The 15944-nt window shown below is 39.1% G+C and overlaps 1 protein-coding gene and 2 long non-coding RNA genes across 4 annotated transcripts in view; 1 reads left to right on the top strand and 2 right to left on the bottom strand.

Annotated features, from left to right (window-relative positions):
* LOC149096035 (uncharacterized) overlaps positions 1-15944 on the bottom strand; it is a 263969-nt gene that overhangs the window by 127210 nt on the left and 120815 nt on the right. The gene's annotated exons all lie outside the window — the stretch shown is intronic.
* LOC149096043 (uncharacterized) overlaps positions 1-15944 on the bottom strand; it is a 110336-nt gene that overhangs the window by 75174 nt on the left and 19218 nt on the right. The window lies entirely within an intron of this gene.
* On the top strand, positions 125-10632 carry LOC149096046 (somatostatin receptor type 2-like). Of its 2 annotated transcripts, none has more exons than XM_089281496.1 (2): positions 125-184; positions 7332-10632. In XM_089281496.1, the coding sequence occupies exon 2, from the start codon at positions 7335-7337 to the stop codon at positions 8319-8321; it is 987 nt and encodes a 328-aa protein (XP_089137622.1). In that variant the 5' UTR covers positions 125-184; positions 7332-7334; the 3' UTR covers positions 8322-10632. The 2 variants fall into 2 exon arrangements, with proteins under 2 accessions (XP_089137622.1, XP_089137621.1); XM_089281495.1 differs by lacking the exon at positions 125-184 and adding an exon at positions 4840-5057.

The following is a 15944-nucleotide window of genomic DNA, read 5'->3' as shown; positions in this document are numbered from 1 at the left end:
TGTAAACTTCAATAAAAATAAGGCAGGGCGAAGCTTATCAAATTGATCCGCGCCCTTCGAAAATTTTACCGCCTGTGTAATTGGTTTTATGACAGTTTTGCACTCTATGTCAACACAGGAAAGGCAGGCATCTCCTCTCTAACAACAGCCTTGGCATTGCGCTTCGTATTTTAAAATTTTCAAGGTACGTAGGTTCAATTCTTCATTTCTTTGCTCAGAGCCTCGTTATAACAGTATCTCCGTGTGACTGAATTTTCCGAATTTGCATATATCGTAACTGAACTTCAGCTAGAGATCTTGCTAAAAAAGATCTTAAATTCATATTCATTTGTCGCTTGTTATGTTAATGAAACAAACCTGCTAAAGTGTTGATTTTGTTCAAGAACCTCATTTAACAAGAAATTTTCGGGAAATTCCAAGTTACCCTCTTTTTTTTATATATTGATATAAGAATTGATTTTATAAGAATATCGAGGCTGAAATTTACGAAATTTTCAGATTATTTTAAGAATAAACCCGACGCTGAGATATTCAAACATAATTGTAAATAAAATAAAAAAATTATGTTTTAAATAAATCGTTTAAAATTCTTACTTTCTCTAAACCGCAAAATTAGCCATAAAGCAACAAAAACAGCACTAGAATAAGTTGAAGTCTTGTAATTTCCATTTTCTAAATCCAAGGAAACTGCCCTATAAAACTCTTCTGCAATCCCCAACAGTTAATCTGTTCTTGCATTATTGGCTTTATTTGGTAAGGTTAATTACGATTCTCAGTTGTAGCTCGGCGGCTGAAAATTATTCCGTTTTCTCTCCTTTATTCTTCAGCTACAAGGACAATTAGAAAAAAAAAAAAATGCAAACGTAGTTAATACTCTTATCATGGCCACCTGCATATGATTTCACAGTCATGACAGGTCGGACGTATTAGAGCTAACTAAAAATACACTGAACGACCTGGGGTGACAACAACTCGTTTTCTGCTTTATTAGAACCCAGAATTCTGATCTACAGCCACTAAGCTGAGGTACTTACTGTATAGAGATTTATTTTCTTTTTTCTTTCTTTTTACACTTATGACCTCGCTTAGCTAAAGTTGGCGATGGAGAGCTGTTTTTCGTTGGCTACAGTGCAGCTACATTCTAAGCATGATAAGTTCTAGGAGATCGGTCACTTGGAATGACATACAAAATCTAACCTCTGCCGTTAGTATTTTGCATGGGATTTCCACAAACTTAAGGAGCTCAGTCTCGGCATTTTGTGTTATTTTGACCACTTACAAAATTATCTTTAAGGTGAAAGAAAACAGAAAATTGTAGTTTACTAAAATAGAAAAACACCAAAGAGATAATAATTTACCATAAAGAAACAAGGATGGTCATGATGGAGAAGATGAACACGGATTGCAAACGACCAACATGAAAATATTTAGGCTAAACCTCTCAAGATGAGAAACCGTGACGTAGCTCCTTTAAAAGAACGTTTCGTTGCTGGGTACGTTATTTTGATTTGCCGCGAAATGAATGTCTGGCGCCTCATGATGTGTGTTATCAAAGTGATACAGGAAATTGTTTTGAGCATATCTTGAATCAGTTCCCAATAGCAAACGTTTCATTATTCACTGATTATTCGAGTGATGGCTTCATATTACACTCGAATCAAAACAGTGTGCATAGGCCGCCAGACGCGCGAGGTCAGAAAACAAATATATTATTGTCTGTTATCTTAATCTTAATCTGTTAGAGCAGGATATTTAGCCGCTGGGATTCATGTTTAAGAGTGTCAAGGTTGTGTAAAAGTTTCCATCTGCTCAAGATATATTCGTTAATGTGAAATGTCTGGCACGTTCTCACCGCAATCCCTTTGAGGCGCGGGCGGAGAATATCAGCTAATATCAAGGATGTGTGCGTTTCTCTGTGCAAAGCTTGGTTTAAACAGTTGTTCACTTAAAAATCGTTCTGTCATATAGTGTAGAGATGAATACGAAGGTTTTGTAGCTTCGGGTTGTTCAGGAAGGAAAAAACAAACTCTCCGTCGCCATAATTTTTTTTTACAAGTTAGAATTTTAATATATCGAAATTGGCATGTTAACACTACGGGGACCGTTGGCAACGGCCTAACAATAGATTTGCCCAAAATGAATATTTTAGACGTATGGTTAAACTAAGGATTCCGCTAATTCTGAAATATACCATTTGTTCGTGTCATTTTTTACTCGTGGATATGTCTATATCCACGGCATAGTGAAGGGGGTTTCGCCTGCGAATGAGTCACCTACCCATTTTTAACCGGAGGACATACTGAATTTGAACATCAGTAAGTAATATTTGCACTGGTGTTAGGCCTACTTCACACTAGCGACATAACTGCGTATTCGCTTTATGTCGGTAACACGAACATCGACATATAAAGGCATAATGAAAATATCCTTATGTTGTTTTGTTCATGCTGTTTTGTTGCTAATATGTCAAAATGTGAACATGTTCACACTACAAACATAACGAGGTAACGTCCTTCTTATGTCGTTATGTTTATGCCGTTATGTAGACTTGCTACCAGTCGGCCTTCGCTTAATTAGTCATCGCCCTCGAGCGAAGCGAGAGACAGATCTTTGAGCGACGAAGTCGCTGATTGAACAATAACTAATGGCAGTTTGAAAAGATAATTTGCATATTGTTAGTTACACGCACTCATCGGGTCTTCTCTGACATCCATTTCTCTTCTGATCTGATTAGCAAATAGTATTTTATCTAAAAACAATGCGTTATTGGCAGGTTACACCGTGGAATTTTCAACTATCTGAAGGGTTCGCAGCTAAAGCTTCTGAACTATGTAAACAGCTACGAATAGCTTTGAGATAACCAGCAAGCAAGATCAATTGTTTCTAGGACCTTTTAGGGGCTTTCTCGAAACGGATCGGTAATACGGCAGCCCAGAAGGGTCACCAACCATTTTTATTTTTTTTTAATGTTTGTTTTCAGTTTTGGTTTTTGTTCTTAACTTTGGTTTTGTTTTGTTTTTGTTTTTAATTCTTTTTTCGTTTCTTAAAGTTTTGTTTTGTCTTGTTTTTTTTTTTTGGTCTTTGTCTTTCACTGTTGTCTTCGTTTTTTTTTTTTTTTTTTCTGTTCAAAAAAAGAATAAAACGCAAACAAAAATCAAAAACAAAAACGAAAACAAAAATGCAAAAGGTTAAGGGAGTGTAATCCATCGATCATGCTTTGCTGGCAGTATCCATGACCTGACCGTTGTGTTTTGCTCGTCAAGCGTAATCACGCATCGGTTACTATAATCTCTACTACTACTTTATTGCTTGTTTACTTGTCTCGGGAGAAGAATATAGCAAGTACGAAGGTCACAAAGATTGCAAGTAAAGTCAAGGATTTTTTCTTCATCTTCTTTTTCTTCTTACTCTTTGGGTTTTAATATTGTGTGAACAGTTCGTTAACTTGTAAAAAGCTGTTGAAAGGTCGTTGTATAAATAAAAGCATATCATTTTCAGAGCTCTCACGCCTCACGCAAACGAATGTAATCTTATGCTCTCAAAGCGAACTAATTATTTCAAGGAGCCCGCAAGAGTAGCCTTATTTGTGCTGAAAGTCTGGCTACGGCCCTAACTTCTACTGACTTCAAAAGCAACGAGGGAATTATTTTCACACTCTACGATGATCGTTTCGTTGTTTGCGTGTTCTGTGTTTTATTGTTTGAGGTTTTCGTGTTTGAGTGTGATATAAACTCGACAAATGTAGTCATATTGCGTGTGAGCTCCTTTTGGCGAAGGGAAAATATTAGAAGGGGCCCAAAAAAACAAAAATGAAAACAAAAAAAGAAGCACAAACATTAAAAAAATTAAAATGGTTCGTGACCCTTCTGAGCTGCCGTGTTACGAATCATGAAGCATGCTACGTTACTTGAATGTTTTGGATGTAAGAGAGCCAGGTAAAAATAATTGCCAACCGGCGGTTTGCGGCACTTTTATCTGAATTCTTAGCGAGGTTGTTAAAAGGTTGTTAAGAAGTACTCGAACTAGACTTGACGTTTTCAGGAATAGCCCCAGTTTAGTTAGGAAACAATTAATTCGTGTTTGATGTCTAACCTAAAGGAATGCTTCACAGTTCAACTACAAGAACGTGATACCGAAAACATCTGGATCATTCTCAACTATGTAAACACAGATATCAAGAGGTGTTAACCTCGGCTATTATATGTAACCACTCTAGCTTGAAATGTGTTACTACTATACTTTAAGGGTAGTGAATATAGCCAAAAGAATGATGAAATAATAACAGCAAACAGTAACAGTAGTTTGCTTTAGGTGACCACGGTCAGTAAAGGAGAGGCTTTTTGCCGGAATACAAAACCAACTTTCTTCGACTGGCATATTAAAGTATCATGGTAGGTGGATTGACAGTGTTTGGAAATCGCGCTCTTACGCTGGCGCTTTGAAAGAAAAGCTCATCAACCTATACATTTTCTGAAAGCTTAATAGTTATAGACTACAATCATTTCTCTTAAATTTTCTAAGAAGCTATTGTCGCAGTGATATTAAAAGAAATACCCAAAACCACGGTTTGGCTTAAACTAGTTCGCTTCCGCACGTAAATTATCGGAGCGGCGCAATTAACATCGGGGATCGGCGATTTTTCAGATATGGGTTGGGTTTTTCTCTACACCCTTAAAGTTTGATATTCTCAATGCGGACGTTTCCTTCTACTGAAGCGAAATTACACAAAACCCGACACTCTTTTTCGAAGAAGGTATCCTGGAACATACCTGCCAATTTCCAGCCAATTCCGTCAGAAGACGCCCGTAAACGAAGTAAAAATGTTCGTCCTTATATGCAGTTTTATTTTATGGAGAAAAAGACGAAAAACCTTTTATGAGATTGGTATGATTAGCTGTTAAAAATCCCCTCTACACTGACAGATGTCGGCATGGGTCAGTTTACCATAACAATGGGTTATGACAACTTGAAATAAACAGATGTCTACAATTCTGGCGCAGAAACCCGTAGCAGTAAAATCGTTCGAGAAGCAACAAACTACTAGGAGCTTTATACAGGTTTGTATTGTAAGTGCCGTCGATCGGCGACATTGGTATTATGTTGCTCAAGCTTAGGCTTCTTCGTTCTCCAGACAGTTTTTGAAACCATGCCTCGTGAAGCCAAAAAGAGGAAATCTCGAGGTCCACATAGTCTACATCTACATCTGCGCTTGACTCCTCTCTCCTTGTTGAAGTTTCGGAATCGCGTCCGTTCTCCAGCAATTTCGTGCGACTAACACTTGTTGTAGTTTGTCCTTCAGCTTCATTGGAGGGACTAGCGTCCTCGAGTTCCTTCAACCACTCTTCTTGGTTACACTGCGGACAGTGCGACTCCCCGGGGGGGGGGGGGGGGGCACAGCCATATATGGGCTATATAGGTATGTGCCGCTGTGAAGGGTATGGTTTTCAAGCAGTTTACTTTAGGATAGGGTATATAAATCAGAACGTTTAGGTCTAGAATAGGGTATAATTTTTCAAAAAACTGACTAGTTGGTTGAAGATTTTATCTAGACTAAGGAAACCAGGAATTGCCACTAAATAATATCAAAAAAAAAATCAACAAATCGGCAAGTTTAAATCTACGCAAATCAGCCTCAACAGTGTCGATAGCTGGGGGGATTTAGGGAGTTTACTCTAGTATAGGGTAGCAAAATTCAGCTGAACTAGTTCTGGTATAGGCTAAGGGCTCCAGGGTCCCAGCGGCACATCCCCACCCAGAAATTTCCAAAGTACTACCCCCCCCCCCCGCCCCCGGGCTGCGACCCACGGTCGCTCAGAGCCAAAGATCTTGTTCTACCAGATTTTGGCCTCTTCGGCTTCTACGAAGACGAAAATGGGCAAGAAGTTTTCTTGCGTTTTCGTCCTAACATAAAGAAAATTTGACAAGAACGAAAGCTAACTTGGTATGAAACAACCAAATCGAGAAACGTTCGCGTATCACTTTACACGTGACAACTGGCGGTGAAGTTTAATTAGAGGGCGCCGTAATGGGTTAATGAGATTTCCCTTTATCATAAAGAGTGAAAAAGCTTTTTTTCTCCATTCTTTTTGCAAAATATTTATCTCAGGCTTCTCAATTTGAACAGCACAAAAAAAAAAAAAAGGAAAAAGAGAGAGATTTTCGCATTTTTCGTAAAAATCCAACTACCATGATACCTTAAGGACGTTCGCGCCAATTGTTTCTGCGCATCCTTACCGCACGCGCAAATTCACACGCCACGTCATGCATCGATGCACGCGTTAAGTAATAATATAAACAATGACAGGGCAGATGACCATTGCTATAGCTTTGCCTGGATATTTAACGATCTTGAACGTTCGGTGACCCCGTTTGTCTTGTGGTGGATCATTTTCTCTACCGATTTTCCACGTTTGGCGAAAACATGAAGAAAATCTATCAATTAGAAGTTTGAATTTTTTGCAAAATGCACCATTGAATTTCGTTATTTTAAGCTATTCATTTATCTGTGCGGCGGTTTCAAACGCCTCCGGGAAAGGGAAATCAGTGGCTACATCCATATCTACGAATTAATGACAGTTCCACTTTGATTTTAGTTTATCGATCAGTCGTGGCAGAGTTTGGACCAAGAACAGTACTGTTAGCTGCGCTTCTGTCTCGTTATTCGAAATAATTTGTAACATTTTCGTCGCAGCCCGTTAAAAGGCCTTTCATCACACTTCACATCTCTTTACTTAGCAGACTTTCCAAAGACAGTGAATTATATTCAGATGAAACGTACTGGAACTTTTAAAGAGCTTGCGAGACCTAGTGATTGGTGAATGTTTAACTACTTGGCTGTAATATTGAAGGAGGTATTTGCTTTCAAAAACTACAGAAAATCTGGGTGGTAAATGTTCTAATGAACCAAAGTACTCTGTAAAATAATAATTATTTAAAACCTTCTCAAACAAGACCGTATTTAATACATCGGTTCAACTTACTGCTAATCATGTCATGTACTTTTAATATTCAGAAATGATATCTTTGTAGCTTGATCAGAAACTGGTGCCTTGTGCTAATTAGGCTAACATTGTAAACAATATTCCTGGAAGCGCGCGGAAATGAAACGAGGGTCCTGTGGTAAGAAGGTGAATAACCACCCCCTCCCACCATCACCGTCCACCTGTGTCGTAGAGAGTAGTAAACATCCACCACCACTGGGATTAAGTAAAAACTCGCAAAATTTCAAAACCACCGTAAAAATTACTTTTTTGTGTTTTCGACCTTAAAACGTTTAGTGTTAAGAGGTTCCTTCACGTTGAGAACATTTTTTGTTTTGTTTTAATTCACAGAACATGACAAACCATGACGCCATCGTACTGTCTCTGACCGTACTTTATGCGATAACAATGCTCGTAGCCTTGGTTGGTAACACACTGCTGATCTACATCGTGTGGAAGAAACCAGGAACAAGAAATCTGACAAGTTTCATGTTTGTTAACATGGCGGTGGCTGATTTGATGGTTGTTGTGTTTCAGATGCCTGTCAGCATTACTCACTTTTATGTCTTTGGAAGCTCTGAGTTTCTTCAGGTTTTTACCTGCAGGTTTCTCTACTATGCTGTTTATGTCTCCACGATCGCCTCCATTTTCTGCCTTACTGTAATAGCATTTGATCGATACTTTGCTGTTGTGCACCCTTTCCGGCGGAGCATTTGGTTCAGGAAGCCTAAGATCATTACGCCAATTATTTGGATCTCATCCATGGCCTTGATGTCAATCGTACCAGTTGCTTTCAAGCTCATCCGAGGCAAGTGTCGAATTGAAAAATCTCTAATTTTGCCCTTCTATGCTTACTTTTTTGCTGTCGGCTTCCTCCTGCCCCTCGCTATCATCTCAGTTCTGTACACCCAAGTTGCTCGAAAACTGTGGTTCCATGAAGTGCCCGTGGATCATAACGTAAGTGAAAATCAACGAGAACAGGAAATCCCTAAGAAGAAAGTCATCCGAATGCTCATCATTATTGTGGTGGTGTTTGCACTCTGCTGGCTTCCAGTGCACGTCTATCAGATGGACGAAGGTGTGAGCATGGGCGTGAGTGGGCTTGGAGCGATGTGGGATCCTTATGTAATTATCTATATTTGCTACTGGTTCAGTCAGGCTAACAGCGCCATAAACCCGTGGTTGTATATTGGTCTGAACGGAAAGATGAAAGCAGCTTTCAAAAACATGATCCTATGCCGCCACGAGGAAATCACTCGTCGAGGACAAGTGACCTTAACCACCACCAGAAGAAGCAGAGGGAGTTCCACACTGGAATCCGTGTTGGAAGCCAGATTGTAAATAACAGTTCGTTCTTCACTCCAAGGGAGTTGCACAAAGAACGCTTTGCTAAAACCCAAAATGTAAATAATAGTTTGTTTTTCAACTCAAGCGAGCTCTACAAAGAACTACACGCTGGAAACGAAAATGTAAGTTATATAGTTTGTCCTTCATCCAAAGTGGGTACTTCCAAGAACTCCTGGGTAGAAGCTTAAGTGTAAATACCAGTGCCCGTTTGTTCTTGACGAATTTGCTTTCGTCTTATTTCATTACTAATAACGCTCCTTACCATAAATACTCACTATGATTGGATGCTGTTAAGTTTATGTCGAATTTGTCGATAGCTGTATCTTAAGTCTCGCGCTAAAGCAAGTGCGGTACACACCTGACATGGCATGTACCCTCATTCGTTTACAAGTGTTCATTACCAGTAGTTTAACCAGTGTCATTTGCAAGAGATTAGTCTCTTAGTTGAAAAACGTTTCAAGAAGGAGGGGTGCTCCAGGAGCGCTACCCAGCGAAACATTTTACTATCCTAACTAGACGCTCTAAGAGCGTTTACTCGTGCTTCGTACCACAGTATCAAATCTTACTTTACGAAAACGCGTATCGCACACAATAAAAGGAAATTAAAGAATCAGGATTTTTTGGCACAAGAGTTCAGCTTAGATATTTACTATTCAAGTTGCTTCGTTGAGTATCCTCCTCATCCTATCGCTAGTTATGAGTTAAACCATTTTGGTTTAAGAATGAAGCACAGCTGTCTACGCATTGATGGAGAAGTTGTTTGCAAAGAATTTTCGAGGTCTTTTTACAACTTATGGCGATTACTTTGTACATGCTAGCAGAAATTGTACGAAGTTTGTTTACTTGTCGTGGCGATCCGAGTAAATTGTGTAGCTAAACATCTTTGCCGTGTTGCGATCTTAAACCCTTTTCAAGAGTCATATCTCCTTTGGAGAGCGAATAATCCCTTTCGAGAGAGCCAAAACGAATCATGATAAACTCCTTTGCGAAAACAACAGTCCTGTGACCAGGCTTAATTGCATTGCACATAATTTGCATAAACTCTCAAGTTGTGTACTTTGCGAATAACTTTCAAGAATCTGCGAGCCTTAACGCAGTTTATGAAGAAATATTCAAGCTACATATTTTTATTGAATCAAGGCAGGAGTATGAAAAAGACTCTCATTTATATGGGACTGCCTATTTTTTGCCAGTGTTTTCGTAGATTGAACTCATACCGCAATCGGCTCAGTTGTTATCTCCCGAGAACGTTTCGAGCGTGAAGTTTGCTTACCTGGCTGGCTTTCAAGCAATATAATTCGTGGACCGACCCTTTCTGAAAACGATCGACATCCTTACATCCTTGTATGTGAGATGAACGTATAAGGCACGATTCTTGCCAAAACTTTCTTCGCAAAACACCGGATTCTGTCACGAAGAGCTAGCAATGCCGCGTTTCTCGTCCCCAATTTCCATGGTCTATGCATGGAACACCTGGGACTATGACCCTCTTTGGCGACCAAAACGCTTGCATTTTATGACTCGGACTTTCCTACGGAAGCCCGAGTAATAACAGATAGAGAGATATTACTCAGCGGACAACTACTGGGGTAAAAACCTCGCGGAACTTTGTCATCCAATCAGAAATAAAGCTAAAACCAAGCATGACACCCTCGCACGCCTTTTCCCGCCTTTTAAGTCGGCTACGTGTCTTGGCTTTGAGTTTTAATTGGTTCACTGGAGTGACTACTTTAGTTTTGTTGTTTTACGACATTCGAAGAAAAACTACAAATAGTCTTAATCCGTGTGTCATCTAGCTTGTTTTCAAAAGCTTTCGTTTTAGTTAAATGTCAAATAAAATACTAGAATAGTCAGTACAAGTAAATGCCTAATTTTGCAATTACAGCTGACGGCTTTTGCTTATCTGATCTTGATTAGCATAGATTTTTACGATTTTATTTCTCCGTTTTATCCTAAATTTTGGTGTCGATCGAAAATGTAAATCAAAGAATCAAGACAGTGTTTGACCACATTTCCAAACGCCTCGAAGTTCCTCAAAAATACTCCGCTATGCATCTATTTTAACTCTTCTTTTGCACGATTGGTGTTTGGATATGTGGTCAGATGCGGTCTTTTTTGTCTGATATATTACATGTTGTTTATAGCTGCTGATGACATGACGTGCATAACGGATTAAAAATAAAGACATAGTTTATCCCTACGATAACCACCAACGTTTCTGATTCCAACTGCGGCTGTGCTTACGTGCGCTCATGCAGTTTTAATATGTGTTAATAATGGATATTAAAAGAAGTAAATAAATGGCTATCGTTTCCAGCGAATTTACTGTGTGTACCCTCGCGTGTTCCAGGAGGCGTTTCACATGCATTCTGCTAAGCGAGCTGCAAACGCCTCCATGTCCTGAAGGTAATATGGAAATATGACTTATAGAAGGTTCGCTAGCTTCTGATACTGAAAGAAATCTCGAAAGACATCCACATTAAATCTTTCGCAGACCAAGTGACAGCTGTAGATGCCTTGTAATCGAAAGCCGCCATTTTCAGTGCCGAACAACCTATTTTAGGAATCTCTACGGCTGAACGGAACGTTATTGCCGCTTCTGACATATTCGAATTCGATCTTAACTTTCCGGAATTGAACTTAACTTCAGCACTTGCTTTCTTAGATACATACGGTATCTCAAGTTGTGTATGAAGTAGATCGGTGCATCACCGGCCAACAAAATGCTTGTTGACAGATGTTATTTTGTCGTTTGACGCCACGAGAGCTAAGAAGTGAAACCTACGAAGAAAAGAGTTAAATAATTCGAAACAAAGCAATTTTTTGTCACTAAAAACTTGTGTAAAGCTGGAATAATCGAATTTCACTCGCTGTATTTTCTAAATCAAGAAGGATTCATAAGCGATGGCTCTTCCAAAATAGCAGCTTACAAATCCAATGTACTGTATGTATCTATTTTGTAGACAACGTGACAAACACGATTTAGTCATGCTCAACTTCTTTGAACGTTTTAAATGTAATTAAATGGCCTAATGATGATTTGCCTCAGACATTGCTACTGGGAATATCAATGTTCAAACTCATGACAGTTAGAGATTTCTCTTCACCTCGTGCTTAGGTGTCAGATGTAACTTGTATTTGCTCCAAGTGTCCATTCCTAGGTTCGCAGTAACTGGAGGGCCATGTAAAAGGGAAAAAAAAAAACAAAAATAACTGTACTAAAGAAATATCAAAGATAATCAGCCATAAATGATTGAACAATAACATCCAAGAGTAAGCTAGAGTAGTAAATTTCTGTTTGAGATAACAACTCAAGACAGGCAGTGATCATGATTATCATAGCGAAAATTCACTGTAAATGCTTAAGATGGTATCTTTCATGAACAAGTATTCAATGCAGGATCCAATAATTCTGAACATCGGCCAATTAACAAACGGATGACATACCCTCTACAAAAACAAATTAACAAGAAAACATTAAGATATAAAGGGAACAAAGCAAGCCATAAAAGTATGCACTTATCGTGATAAAAAAGGGTAGAAACCGGTAAAAATCACACCATCAACTCCCGCGAACATCTAACAAATCCAACAAAGGGCCCCAACTTCAAGTCAGACTTTGACCGTTAAAACGGCGGGGCCCGCCCATTTCTTAAAGTGCTACTATCGAACTAAAGTTTCACGTAAAAATAATCCACGATACTGATCCTTGTTCTTGAGGCCTTATGCGCCCCTTAGTATGAAGTAGTTGGGTACGGTGAAGGTGACTGATCCTTGTTTCCCCGCAAACGACCAAAAGAATATCCATATCAAGCGAGTGTGAGAAACAAACGTTTTCAACATAGCATGATTTCTATTGACTAGTTCTGATGTAAAAAAAAAAAAAAAAAAGAAAAAAAAAAAGAAAAAAGCTTACCCGCAATTGAGAATTGGTAAATGACTGGCCTAGACATCTCACTAGAAGCTCCTAGAAAATTTTCGTTTCATTCTCGTAATGAGAAATCGGTCGAGACTGACAACTATCAACTTGCGACAAAAAATGTGTCCGCCATTGTTCCGGCTGAGACGACATATGATTAATCCCTCTACTACATTAGACATCTACAAACTGCAAACATGAAAAGCTCAGAAACTTGACGTTCGTCCGCTGGAGAGAAAATCCGAGCCCGCAACCCGCGCCAAACTCTCTCTTCCGATCGCTCTCTGTCAAATCTTGTTGCATGCTAATCTGACCAAATTTCGTCTTGCGTTCCCTGTGTCTCACCCAAGCGAGAATATTCGAGATTTTCGTGAGTGGTTCAGATTTTGTACTCCCCCACCCTCGAAGATTTTATTTGCAGGGACGAATGACGTCCAACAGTGATTTGTGGCAAAGAACCAACCAGATGCCTGATGATGCTGAGATCTTGAAGAGACGTTGGAGATAGATAGGCCGCATTCTCCGCAAACCCCTAACCAGCATCACGAGGCAAGCTGTGTCTCGGAACCCTTAGAGCAAGAGCAAGGGTGGACGACCACGGAACTCGCGGTGTTGGAAACTTGAAGCAGACATCAGGACACTGGGGGCTGAGCTGGAGTCAGCTCGAGAGGAACGCCCAGGACAGAGACCTCTGGAGAACTCTTGAAGGTGGCCCATGCCCCTGGAGGGTGTGACGCAAGCCAGGCGCGCGTCTATTTTCTAAGCAAGCAGCGTAAAGGTCAAGACAAAAGTGGTGGCTTTTGGCAATTAAGGAATTAAAAATGAGTGATAGTGATAATCGATGACAGTTCATGATAGTTAGCGGCGGTTGTCAGGCGCCGTTTGACCAGGACTTAAGAACACTTAAATAATCGCACCAATTTCTTGTCCAACTCCAGTCGTATGCGCGACTCTCGTAGATCGACGTTCTTCACGTGCAGTGCTCTCGTGCCTCGTTCCTCTTTAATCAATTTTCATCTGGTTAGAAGGTAAACCAACCCACTATTGACTCTCGTATACAACTATACGACTATGCAGTTTCTTCTTGTTTTGTTTGCACTGTTTCATCTGGAGTATCCTTACTGTATCCTTTCTGTCTGACCAAAGCATTACTACAGTGGAACCTCGATTTAACGAATCTCTATTTAACGAAGTCCTCGATATAACGAGCGATATTTTATGTCCCGGGCAAAGTTACAGTAAAATGTATGGAATAGAACCTCGATATAACGGATTCGTTGATATAACGAACATAATCCGGAAGCCCAAACGTAAAATCTACCTCGATATAACGAATTACAATGTTCCCTTGTTTACATAGACAATTTTCTGTATAACCTCTATGTTGCAACATTTTTAAATCGCTACTCTAAAAGTATCGCTCTTTTGAAAACAAAAGCTGCTCGTCAGCTCAAAAGTGAAAATAATTGATACTGAAAGCCACCATGCTTAATGAATTGCATCTCAAAACGGGGCACTTCTGGGTGACGAAAATTGCATTGAATTGCGTGACGGAAGTCACCTGTGTTACAAATCAATCATTAACTATGACCTCGATATAACGAACATTTTGGTCGTTTCCCCTCATGCGATCAAATTCGTTATATCGAGGTTTTCGATATAAAGAACCCTCAATTTAACGAACAAATTTGGCCGGTCCCCAGCGACTTTGTTAAAACGAAGGTTCCACTGTACACCCATCAAGAGTAAACCACTCCAAGATTTTAATGATTCAAATAATGTAATTTATTTGAAAAAATCCTACTTTCAAAATTTCGTGAAGAATGACTCAAGATTAACCCCAAAAAATGTTCCACAATGTTTATTAGTTTTGCTTTGTTTTTTTGTTTGTTTGTTTGTTTTCTTTTTTTGTTTTGTTTTTTTTGAGAAATGCAAATCTGACGGACCTGATAATCTTCAGAGGAGGTCTAAGCGGAATGTAGTGTTTCGAACAAATTCATCAATAAAGTGCGCCGTTTGTGACTATTCTTCGGAATTAGTTCCAGTAGCGCTGGTTTCATAATTTATGAACGAAGCCAAAGTCATAAATAATTCCTGCTATTTTTACCAAACAAAACGTTCTCTAAATACAATCGAAGATTTAATTCAAATTTCTGTTTTTACTTTGACAAATGATGTGTATAATTTATGCTACGTAATTTCGATCAGGGTGCAAGCCAAACTAGAGCAGCGCAGAAAATGAATGCTCATCAGTGAAATTAAATCGTGACCTTGTTAAGGCGAAACAATGAACAAGATAGCACTTGGGTTATTCATTCTTCAAGTGATATTTACGCTGGCAGAATTCTCGCCGTACCGAGGCCTGTGCAATAGGTTTGGGAACTTTGACATTCACATTAAGGGTAAGAAGTTCCATTTTACTTTTTCTTCCTTTATACAGCCTGAGGGGGAGCAACGTTAAAATTTGCTACAGTGGACATTTCTGCAGGATAGAGCTTAAGTACAGAACTGTATGTCGGATCCACTTTCTAGCATATTCTAGCCTAACAACGATTTGTGAGTGGAAAAAAAAATTCAATGGACTGAAAAATATTTGTTCGCGAATTTGGTCAAATTCTAATTTCCATTGTTTTAATAACTTCTTTGCTGGGAAAAAAATTCTGTCTTGGCTTGAAATATTCAAACTACGATTCCCAATATTTCAACAACGAAATTAAACGAAAAATAACCGTGTATTCACACGATCGTTGGAGTGCTCGATACAAATATACATGAAGAGCGAAATACGGATTACGTATAAGATAGAGATCAATGGAAAATTCTGTCAGACAGTTTTAAATTAGTTCGGAAGCTTTTACAAATTTGTCCAAAAAATATATAAATTTCTAAGTTCTAGGCAAACACATACAGAATATTAGTATATAAATTTAGTAATTTTAATCAATGTTGTTTTGGTTTCCAACTGGATGGAACAAATAACTTCAACCTTAGCCGACAAAACTGGAGTCAACACACGGCTAGGTGGTTAATCACACTAACGAAATAACTTGCAACAGGGGTGAATAATTTCTCAACGGAGTTTACGTTAGAACTACTCTTGCTTATCATAAACTATTCATGCTTTAGCGGCTTAAATTGGTTAGCTGGTTGTAGTTGTCACTCGAGAGATAATCAACATTCCTGTTTTGCTCAAAACCCATTCATGAAACAAATTAGGTTCCGGAGTTTGCTTCTTACCCATGCTGGTTTTCAAACTAATATTCACAAAACAAGCTGACATATAACAAATGCTATTATTTGTATACTTCATTTGGCAGGAACATTTTAGCACAGACCGCTAACAGGGGGGGAGGGGGGGGGGGGGCGTTGCTATCTACACATCTCACCGTTTTCCCGTTTTCCAAAAACCTGCCCGCTATATTTTGGTGTAAAGTCTTAACACGGTAACACGGTTTTCATAAATTCGGTCATATATTGACACAGAATGTCTGAAATGATCATGCAATACCCTAGTTTGACTCCTGATGTTTTAGAAAGATCGACGGTAATTAGACACGCTCATTTTCCGGCCTTTCTGGATCATCCAGTCTCATTCCGTTGAAGTATATGTCTGGATTTATGAAAAAATTGTTAAATAAACCATGCGCTATTTTCTTTTTTTTTTTCATTCTTTTGTTCTGTGTTTTTTGCTTTCCCTC

The sequence above is a fragment of the Orbicella faveolata genome, unplaced genomic scaffold (assembly GCF_042242905.1).
Source record: "Orbicella faveolata isolate gen_17 unplaced genomic scaffold, um_ofav_v1 contig_48, whole genome shotgun sequence".
Lineage (NCBI taxonomy): Eukaryota > Metazoa > Cnidaria > Anthozoa > Scleractinia > Merulinidae > Orbicella > Orbicella faveolata.
The sequence above is the reverse complement of the archived record's forward strand: the minus strand, read 5'-3'. Positions and strand labels throughout refer to the sequence as shown.